Source organism: Gossypium arboreum, chromosome 1 (assembly GCF_025698485.1).
Source record: "Gossypium arboreum isolate Shixiya-1 chromosome 1, ASM2569848v2, whole genome shotgun sequence".
Classification (NCBI taxonomy): Eukaryota; Viridiplantae; Streptophyta; class Magnoliopsida; order Malvales; family Malvaceae; genus Gossypium; species Gossypium arboreum.
This window is the reverse complement of record NC_069070.1, coordinates 55,596,639-55,607,353: the sequence shown is the minus strand read 5'-3', so window position 1 is coordinate 55,607,353 and position 10,715 is coordinate 55,596,639. Positions and strand designations below refer to the sequence as shown.

The 10,715-nt window shown below is 35.3% G+C and overlaps 1 protein-coding gene across 1 annotated transcript; it reads right to left on the bottom strand.

Moving 5' to 3' along the window:
• Positions 1 to 324: 324 nt before the first annotated feature.
• On the bottom strand, positions 325 to 10,463 carry LOC108465051 (probable AMP deaminase). The gene is made up of 19 exons (XM_017765362.2): positions 9,719 to 10,463; positions 8,882 to 9,069; positions 8,433 to 8,649; positions 7,989 to 8,167; positions 7,795 to 7,846; positions 7,312 to 7,439; positions 7,056 to 7,235; positions 6,885 to 6,952; positions 6,653 to 6,795; positions 6,255 to 6,316; positions 4,749 to 4,862; positions 4,153 to 4,293; positions 3,148 to 3,300; positions 2,733 to 2,786; positions 2,546 to 2,656; positions 2,052 to 2,225; positions 1,717 to 1,797; positions 860 to 958; positions 325 to 790 (listed from the first exon to the last, which is right to left on the bottom strand). Exons 1-19 carry the CDS (start codon positions 10,212 to 10,214, stop codon positions 716 to 718), a joined length of 2,715 nt encoding a protein of 904 aa, XP_017620851.1. The 5' UTR covers positions 10,215 to 10,463; the 3' UTR covers positions 325 to 715.
• Between the last annotated feature and the right edge of the window lie 252 nt (positions 10,464 to 10,715).

Below are 10,715 nucleotides of genomic sequence, written 5' to 3'. Positions count from 1 at the left end.
ATTCTTGTTTTCAATTATTTATCTTATAGAAAACGGGTCACATTCAATAACATTAGTTCTTTTCTCATACAAGTCTTTGATTCAATAACATTGGTTCTTTTCTCATACAAGTCCATTGGTTCTTTTCTCATACAAGTCTTTGATTCAAGATTCCTATCTTATTTTTTTAGTTTTCAAGTACCTATTTAGAAACGATCAGGCATTCAAGTGACTTGTCATTCTAAACCGATTACAAGCTCACATCACATCTAATCGAGGGATAGGATGTCGATACTTTACCGTGATCTTATTTATAGCACAATACACATCCGCCAAGTTCCATCCTTCTTTGGAACTAATAAAACAAGAACCAACACATGGATTAAGACATTCTCGCACATACAGATCATTCACAGCGATCAAAGCTACATAATTTCTTTATTCTTAGTTGAAGTTAAAACTAAAAGGAACATGACTTTGGTTGCCCAAATTATTGAAAGCAAAAATATAACAGAGTTAATTCACTATATATATTAGAAACTATAATGATTGCAGCAAGAATGAATGATTTCCGATCTGTAAGGAAATAGCTAAGGGTAAAAATCCCTTCCGCCACTTATAAGGCTAAGCTTGAAAGAATAGCTAGCCAGCCTCCTTCAACCCATTGCTCTCCAAATCTTCGCATCATCTTCCCACTACTTGAAACTTGCTTTCATGATTCACGTATTACATTCAGTTACATCGCAGGATCTATTTCTTCTGGAATTCTTGCTCTCCCCGAGTAAAGATACTGCATCTCATCTATCCATGTCTGCCAAATTCCAAAACATTAGCCACCATCAGAGATGATAAGTTCTATAAAGAAATAATGTAAATATACCTCATGTCGAAAGGCAATCCTCATGTTTGGAACATTTGTCTTCTGAATGTCATTCCCTTCTGGACCTCTTAGGAAATATTTGTTGCCAAGCCAATGCAACTGCAGTAAAAAGGGAACGATAATGTGTAGAAAATGTTTTAACTATGGCTTCTTTCATAGATTTACCATTCGCAAGAGCTACTGAGGACTTAGACGTATGGAAAAAGACTATCAAAGGTTGGTCAGTCAATGTCAGTGAATTTGGCGTATCTCCGAATCCCAACCAAATATTATAAAGACCATTTTCAAATCCACATTATGAGTTTCCCAGAAAATATATCAATAACATTTTACCTTCTCAAGCAACCTGGAACTTTACACAAAATTTTATCTTATTTTTACAGGGCTTGAGCTTTGAAAGGCTTTGTTCAAGCCTGCTGCAAGTGAATAGAAAGAAAAAAAAAAAAAGCACAATTACAGGTTATAGGCTTCCTATTGACCATTTTTCCTGCTTAGTATGGATGTAAGTTAATGAACATGCCCGATGATGTTGAAGATGAAAGAATTGAAGAGAAACAATTTCAGCCAACACGTCACTTATAATATAAGCATCCTCTCACTCCTTTATTTGCAATATCAATTACCCTAAATAGAATCAATTTTTCCTCAATTAGATAATAAAGTAGTTGCCCATTTTTTTAACTGAAGTGTACCCGCCAATAGAGAGCCCGTCATTCAAAAGGATTTATGTAAAAAGATAGAATGAGAAACTTTGCTTGGTTCTTGAAACAATGAATCCAGCAAGTTGCTTCCATACTTCACAAAAAAAATTGAAGGGCCAAGAAAGCAGAGAAGTAAGTTTCAGAGATCTCTCTCACCTTTGACATGTGCAAAAACCCAGACTGGTATACAGAATTTCTAGCAATCTCACATAAGTCACAAGCACTGAGCTTCCAAACCTGCAAAGTACCGATTTAAGATGATGACAGACATCAAGCATTATGGTTAAGCACCTTACCATGTGTCTTTTAATTTACTAGTTCCTTTAGATTGTGGTGGGGGAACAGTTGGATGAATTTTTTTTTCCCTTTGACATTTTCAGGAATATTGGAAAAGGATATATAAATATATAGAGACAGAGAGAGAGAACTGGCCTTTTGGTTTTCCATAGTATTGTAGATATAGTACCAGGAAGATGTCAAAAGTAACAAACCTGTGCTGCAACACTGTACTCTTCCACAAGCGCTTCCTTCGTCAAATGAATTTGTAAAGGGTCATCAGATGAAAGAGAAACATTTAGCCCACGCTGAAAGAATGAAGGAAATGGGTTGCGATGATAGTCCAGGAAAAGGGAATTATTGCTCAGAGGAGACATGGCCAATCCGATCTGATAAAAGAACAGTAAGATGATCAACATTAGTAATTGAATCAATTGTACTATTTTAAAGGGGGAGTTCATTCCAAAAGTCACTCGTAAACTGTTAATGCAGAATAATACAAGGGCTGCAGATGCAGATTCTGCATATTCCAACAGATGGGAACGAGATGTGATGACATCCCCACTGATTGGTTTTGGAATAAGCGCATAATACAACTGAAAAACTGCCCATGCATATGCCATTTTTCATGCTCTATTTTTACAACACAAAAAAGGCTAAAACCATCTGCTAGAAAGAAACTTGTTTATGGAAAATCCTGCAAGACAACCTGAGCGAGGTAATACAAGTACTGCAAAACAGGGGATTTCCGGAGATTAATCCCGTGAGATATATTGTTGCACAGAAGGAAAGCAGCAGCTAAATGGTCAATATCACCAGCCTGCATAAATTTGCAAGTGTCAAAAGCAATTTAAATACCTGCAGAAACACTAAAACAGAGAGAAATTGACTTTTACCTCCCCACAGTGAGGTCGGAGTTTTATTGTCTGCATTCCTTTTGACTCACGAAGCTGAAAAAAGGAAAAAATAAAAATTATGAAACGTTTCAACATAACATCTATAACAAAACGATCAAGGATAAAATAATCTTCCTCTTTACCCCAGGCACCTAACCAGCTCAAGTGTTGTAAAGGATCACATGATGTTTCATTCCCCCATATCCTTCTGACAAACTTTTATTCAGCAACATTGACTTCAATAATTAGTCTTAAAGTATATTCCAGATATTACTGAATCAGGGGATGATTACATAAAATCATAAAAGCCGACTAAATCTTCCCCTAACATCAAAAGACCAAAAGCCCAATTGCTGTGTAAAAAGCAATAATGGTATGTAAAATAACTATGATAAGATTAGAAAATAATACAAACCTTGTTGAGTGTATAAAGGTTTGCATAAAAGTAGTAGGCATAATAAGAATATGCAGGATTAAATTCATTAGTCCATTCAGCAGGAGTTGGCATGTGCTTTGTAGGACGCCTCTCTGGTTTACTCTCATCATCAACTAAATCAAAGCCAACCACCTGTATTAAGAGACATTAGCATTTCTTTGCAGCATTCACAAGTAAAAGGCTACAAACATTTTCCCTGACAAACTGATTATTACAACAATTGAGGAAAGTTCTACAAAATAATGCATTATATGACAAGACTAAACGAATGGTGGTTCAACAAACAAAACAACCTAAATTAGGGATGGCAATCGATCCAATATCACACTGCAATCTTTGAAATCTCCAAATCCGCTTAGTTTGTCCAATATCTAAATCTGTTTAATATTAACTTACTATCCAAATACTACTATTTGAGTCCGCACCCACTGTAAAAAACAATCTGTTGGATATCCAATTCGGCTAAGCATCCAAAATTTTTGAGCCAGTCCTTTTAAAAATAAATTTATCCATATAAAAAAAATGAATTTGGATAACAGATGCGAGGATCTGACAATCAGCATGAAAACTAAAGTGAAGTGGGATAACAAATATCCAAGGGTTTATCCAAATCCACAGCAGATAGTAAATCTAATATCTGAATCTGAAAGTTACCAAATTTGCAGCAGACAGATTCTATAATATCAGATATTCAATTGCTTTGCTGTCCAACTCCATCCATCTAAAATCGCAAGGATGTACCCATGTTCAATATGCAGTACAGACCCAAAAATTGACCATATAATGTGGCTCAAGAGAATTTTCGAATGGTTTTAAAGAATTATGAGAACACAATGAATAAAGTTAAGGCATCATTTATTCAGCTTGCTGTAATGCAGGTCATTCCAATAAAGAAGCATTTTTTAACTGTATTTTCCGTTACCCCAATAACAATGAAATCTCTTATTATAGCACAGTATGTTCTCCGATGAACATAGAACTCACCATTTTTAGGAACACGTGTAGTTGAGGATGAGAATTTGGATCAACTGTAACTTCAAATAGTGGAATGAAAACATTGTCCAGAATATTCTGAAAAGATTTTACAATTCCCATTTGCTTGTACACATTATACAATCGTGGTAACTGCAAAATTAAGTCAAAATCAAGTGAAGAAGGTTACCTTTGACTTGAGAAATATATCACAGAGACAGAGGGAGAGAGAGAGAGAGAGAGAAAACAGTAATCTTGAAAGATGATGCTTGATATGGACATGGTACCCTAAAAACCGATCTTAAATTTTAATTTCCAAAATGTTATTAGCTTGTGCATACTTTCAAATACTTTTCATTAGAGTTACCATAAGACTAATTTTTCCAATTTTAGATGATTCAAGAAACTACTTGGGGGCAATTCTTAAATAAACATGTCCAAACAAGATACGATCATTTGACTCAATAACAAGAAAGCATCCAAGAAAACCAGCAGTTAATACTTAAATAAACATTATCAAATGGAGATGTAAAGAAGAAAGAATCCAACTGCAAAGCTAGATAGCAGGAGAATCACTAGAAAGAAGAGAAATAATATTGCCACTATACCTGGATTAACCAAACAGTAGTCTCACTATAAATTTCATTGTTAATAAACCAACTTGCCAACTGGTCCCATTCACTTTGTTTCCTTCCATATATGGACACCCTGTACTCTGCCATCTAGAAAATATATATATTATTCAGTGTTGTCAGAGGCGCAAGGAGCACTCTAGGTGCTAGAATCCTTTTATTGTATAAGGCACATGGCGCACAAAAAAAAAAAAAAAACACTTGCTTATGTTAAGGCACATGTATGCGTGTTTTGGTAATTCCATGTCTGTATATAAATAAGCCGAAGATATATAATTATAATAATAAACTAAAAAAAGTGCTCCAGTTTGAGCTACAGAACATGCCAAATTTTCTTTCTTTTGTCAACCATATGCATATTTCCATATGATCCCATGCCTGGTATTGAATACTCAAATATTGAGAAGTAGAGAGTTCGATATTATCCCTTTGTTACAATTAAGAAACAATTAAAGAGATATTAACGAGAACTTCAATTAGAAGGCCTTTTCCCCCTACATGCACCAGGCAGGCGCTTAGCCTGAAAAGGTCAAAGGCCCTTTTACTGTCTGGTGATAAGGCAAAAAACATTGGACAAAGTTGGTGGGAGGATAGAATACTAAAATTGCCCAGTGTTGTCACTTTTCTAAAGTAAGCTCATATGCTTTTTCTGTACCCAAACAATATCTTACCCTTTAATTTGTACCTAAAGAAATTATTTCTAATAGAAAGTTTACTTTTGTTATGATCAATGCTGGAGGCCAAAACTGATTTGGGCTAAGGAATTGGTGGTGAGAATTGGGAGGCAAGAAGAAAGAAAGTTCTTAAGTGTTATATTTTTCAAAAAATACAAACTGTTCATTTTTTTACCACATCATCAAGCCAGGTCAGCTTCCATGTGGATAAAGAAAATTTTGGCGGCATTGACCATAACAGAAGTCAATCTTTTGTTTGAAAATAAAAGGTTATTTGCATAAAATAAAAACAGAGGCTCACTTAAGAAAAAGAAGGATACTTCATCGGCTTTTAGTAATTTAGCCCTTGGAAGGAATATGACCATCCAAAAAAAGGCAGTTGATACTTTAAGGTCAATTAGCCGAAACAATACCAACAATTCTTAGGCTTCAATAAAATAATTTAGACAACAAATAAAGCTTTAAGGTTGAATTTTGCACTGCAGCAGCATTTGGTTTTACAAGGTGAAAACCCACATTGCATAAAAATAACAAAGTTTCAGATCTATCATAATTTAAAATTCCAACTAAACTAAACGCCAAGAATGCTGAATGCCTAAACAAAAAACATAAGATTAACCCAAGGACCTAAACTTCAAACAGCATGCAAACATTTTTACAGAAACGCTTCCATAAATACTTTGGAGGTTGAAAGAGTAAATAAATATCTCTTAACAGTATGAATTTAATTAATATTTCTATATGGGACATGCTAAAATGGAGGATGCACAAGTAATGATTAAAGCAGAGCATTATGACTTTATTCTACCTGATATTTGCTTGTTTCAAGATCTGATAGCACTTGCTTTGTAACTTCTGCCAGAAAACGTCCTGTACAAGCACCACTTAATTTGTCAATGCTTGCCCAAATTTATATTAAGAGTGATGGCAATATCCAAAAAAGGAAAAAAGGTCTCAACCTAGAATCTGAGAACTAAAACAGTCAACATCACTAAATCAGTTAATTTTGCCAAACATATGTTACCAATAACATAGAGCTGTGACCCCGATATCAATGTGAATTTGAGATACAAAGCAAGAACTATTGGAGAAAACTTATAAAAAATGAGTGACTGTATCAGTTCCAATAAAGGGAAAAAAAAAGGTTATCTGACCAAACATAGAAAATAAACTTAAGCTTGCTTTGTGATGACGTAGTTGTCAGACCTTGGATAAGATTGTCCTGCTTTAAAAAGATCTCTCTAAGTCTGCTTTGCCCACAAGGATTATATTTAAGATTGAATTTGTCAAATCGATGAAAGGTGCTCTTATCAGCATGAACATCCAACAAATCAACATTGAGATCATATCTGAAATATAGGGCAGGTGAAACATTAGTTGAAATAAATCAAAGCACTTTCTGAAACATAGAAGTGAATGGAACCAAGGTTTTGCCTACCCAGTCAAGTCCAAACTCTCAAAAACTTCTTTCAATGTCATATACTTTCCATCCCTAAATATAACAACCTGCACAGTTTCATGTAGGATTGTGTTGATTACGATCCATTTTAAATGCTTACAAACAAAACACAGGATGCTAAATTAGCAAATAAAAGGAATTCAAAATAACCTCATCAGGTTCTTTTCGTAGTTTTGATTTGATGAAACTAAGCAGATGTTTCTGGTTCATGCAAGCAGAATGATGCACATGTGTATCAACCTTCCGGATATTGTAGAAATCCCGGTGTGGTGCACTCTTCTGAGCCAAAAACTCCCTATCTGCATTTATTAACAGATGAAGGCGGAACTTCTGTGCAGCATCCAGTTGTAAGTTACATAAACAAGCCAAAGTGGATAAAATACACAATTTAGAGTTCAAAGCCTACCTCTTCTAGAAACCTTAGTCGGTGATGACAAGCAGAGCGAACATTTCCAGCTGACATGACTTTTAGGAGGTGATGCATATCAGTGAAAAATGTTGTTGAACTTGCAACAGGAAAAAGCTCAACAGTGCCTGAAAATTCATAGACAGATGATTTACTGTTTTAGGGTTCATCAAAGGAAATAACCTTAAGTGATGGAAACACGCAGATCAAGCATACAACTATAGTTTAAATAATTTTTGCATCATTTCCAACAGATTATGTTTTAGAGACCAGTCATGTTAAACAGTGTTACACTAAAAGAACTCCTGTCCCCATACTCACACACTAGAAACTCTATTCCTGGGGCATCAAAATTTCCAACTAGATATTAAGATTTCGGCCCAAAACCGACAATATAACCTTGTCATGTTCAAGAAAAACACTTAATTGACAAATCTGATTCATTGTTGACAATATAATATGGTATACACTAATGGTACATACCACTTTCACTTGCATAAACATGTACGACTCCATCTTCCATCCTAAAGTGATGCTGCATGAAAAGGAAAAAAACAGAGTAAAATACAGAAAATATTTTTATCACTTTTGCTTCAATGAGTTTAGCAGAAATGTCGTAACCCTTTTTTTCTAAACAATATTTAAAAAGAAAAAAAAAATAGAAAAACAAAACACACCGCTGTTTTTTCAACAGGTTCAAAGTGAAATGGATCACAGCTCGCCTTCGGAACGCTAGGTTCCATCACAGGTTCCTTGGTCCATGGAGCAATCTCCTCCCTGTAAACATAATTGTCTCGCAATTCCAAGCACTCCCGTACCATCTTTCTTACTTCCTCCTCTTCAACATTTGTTGAGTCTGTATAGAGATTGTTAAAAGCAGAACAACAATCAACTTTGAAGTGTTCTTACTCAAGCACTTCTAGTAAGAAATAAAGACTAATTCTAACTAGGCCTGTCAGTCTTGCTTAATAAATATCTATATAGAGGAAAAATGTGTTAATACACCCAAGACACCAATTAACAAATTAAAGTAATAGAAAACTCCAATTTACTAAATATAAAATTAAGTTTACAACAGAGATAGATAGTAAAAGCATTCAGATTTAGAGAAGCTATGATACCATGCAATGTGCTTCTGAGAGGCAAACTAGTCTTGGTAAAAACAGGATCATTCTCAAATATGCCAACTGAAGCTGAATCAACGTTTCCCTTGCCAACTAGATTCACACAAGATTTTTCCTCATTCCCAGGGGCTTTATAGGTCTGGTCACGAGCATGGTTAACACTATTGCCTCTAAATGGAAGAGGAAACGAATTTTGAACTTTTGTAGCAACATCCTATATATTTACCAATAACAGATGAACAAAAAAATCAATTGCTTTTGATGCATTATTAGTAATTAAAAGATTCACCATGGTTACTCTACAAATGATAAACCCTTAAACCTAACGGCAAAGCAAACCCTATCTGCTCGAAAACAAATTCTATTGAAACTACTTTGGCTTTGTACTATAAGCAATGATATTGGCATGAAACTAAAGGAAACACCAGAACTAGCAAACCGCTCACCTTTAACAAATCAGCAGAAACATCAATATTCTTGTCAGCAAAAAGAATCTCATCCTCATCCGCAGGCTCTGTCCCTTCATCATCTGAATCCCCAGCAGCATTGCCACCAGGCGACCTTGGAGTCATTAGCCGACCATAGGTAGCCAACCTCATAGTGGAACCTCCATGACTAAAAGTCTGATTTTCTCCTGCAAAAGAAAAGAAACAAAATAATACCATACTTCATGTAGAATACATGGCAACTGCATTAGCAAATCGTGAATATTTACAAGTTCAGAACCCAAACCATTTTCCTAAAACACTCGATGTGCATCAAGCCAAGAGCTGATTCGTAAAGTCACATTTTACAATTACTTTACAATTTACTTTTTGCTCTCGGAAAAGAAAAAAAAGAACAAAATGACTTCTGGATACAAAAGGAAATGAATTTTTAAAGAATTAAAAAAAAGAAATGTATGCTTAAACTACAAAGGCAAAAAAAAAAAAAAAATCTTATTAGAACTGATACTTCATTTTATTTGTTTATTCATTTTTAATCAATTTATACGATTTTCATTATTCAACTATCAGGAACATTTTTTAGGAAAATATATTTACAACATTAACTCTAATTTCTACTTTCCCTTGTGCCCACTGTTAGCAAAACTATTCAAACTCCCTTTTAGCAATGCGGCATTTAACTGTCATGTAATCAATATTGCTCCGCATTTCATCAAAATTTGATTAGAAGTCTATCTCGATCGTCATAAAACACTTTCTACAGTTATGGAAACAACGGGAAAAAAGAAACAAAAGATTAGTGCAAAAGCAATTATAGGCCTAAAATAAAGAAACTACCTCTCCGAGATGTTTGAAGAGGAGGAAGACCCGAAGGAATAAAGTTAAGCTTCTCAAGCGAGGAAGCAGAGCAACTTTGAACTCTTTCCCTCACCGCCTGATCAAATTTAGCATCCTCCTCGAACCACTCATTACGCAAAGCCACGTTAGGCATCGAACTGGAAATGCGAGAACTCCTCGACACCTCCATTTTCTCATCAAAAGATTTAGACGCGCTCGATTTATGGTCGAGGCACTGATCCACTTCTTCTATTTCTAGTCGTCTATTATCTTGTTCGTAATCCACTTCTTCATCCTCTTCGTCTTCATCGGAGACAAGGCGACTTCGAGGCCGCCTTGCCTGCGGCACACATTCGCGGCGGATCTCGATAAGCCGATCGATGACGTGGTCGACACTGCGCTTGTGGATATAAAACGCGGATACGGCCATTAATGAAGCTCCGAGTAACGCCGCCATGGCCAAGTGCAACGAAGGGATAGGCGTAGACGAGTACATGAATATCTCCCTGCAAAACAAAGGAACCCTAATTTTTCTATTTTGACAACGCGTGTGAGTTGCGAGAGGAGAGGCGCAACATTTCTTCTTTATTTTTATAGCTTTTGTGGAGTGCTGGGCAGCAGATGGCGAGACAGTGTGATAGAAAAAGAGCGAGAACCAAAAGCCTAAAAGTGCAAGCCAATGGTAGGACCTGTTGGGATATACGTGGACCTACCAGATGATGACGTATATTATATTTTAGTTTTATCTTTCTTCCTTTTCGGTAATAGTGTTTTTTTATAGTTAAATCTTCTCTGAAGTATTGATTATTCTTCCACCAAGAAAAACTTTTTACCAACTTTCCTTCAAAAAAAGAAATACTTTTTACGGACTTCTGCGAAACAAACTTTTTACCATCAGAAACCTCCGAGTTTAAACGAGTCTAAATTCATTTTTGGACGAAAATTCTTGAACTTGTAATCTGTTATTGTTTTTAAAATTTTCTAAGCAATAATAAAA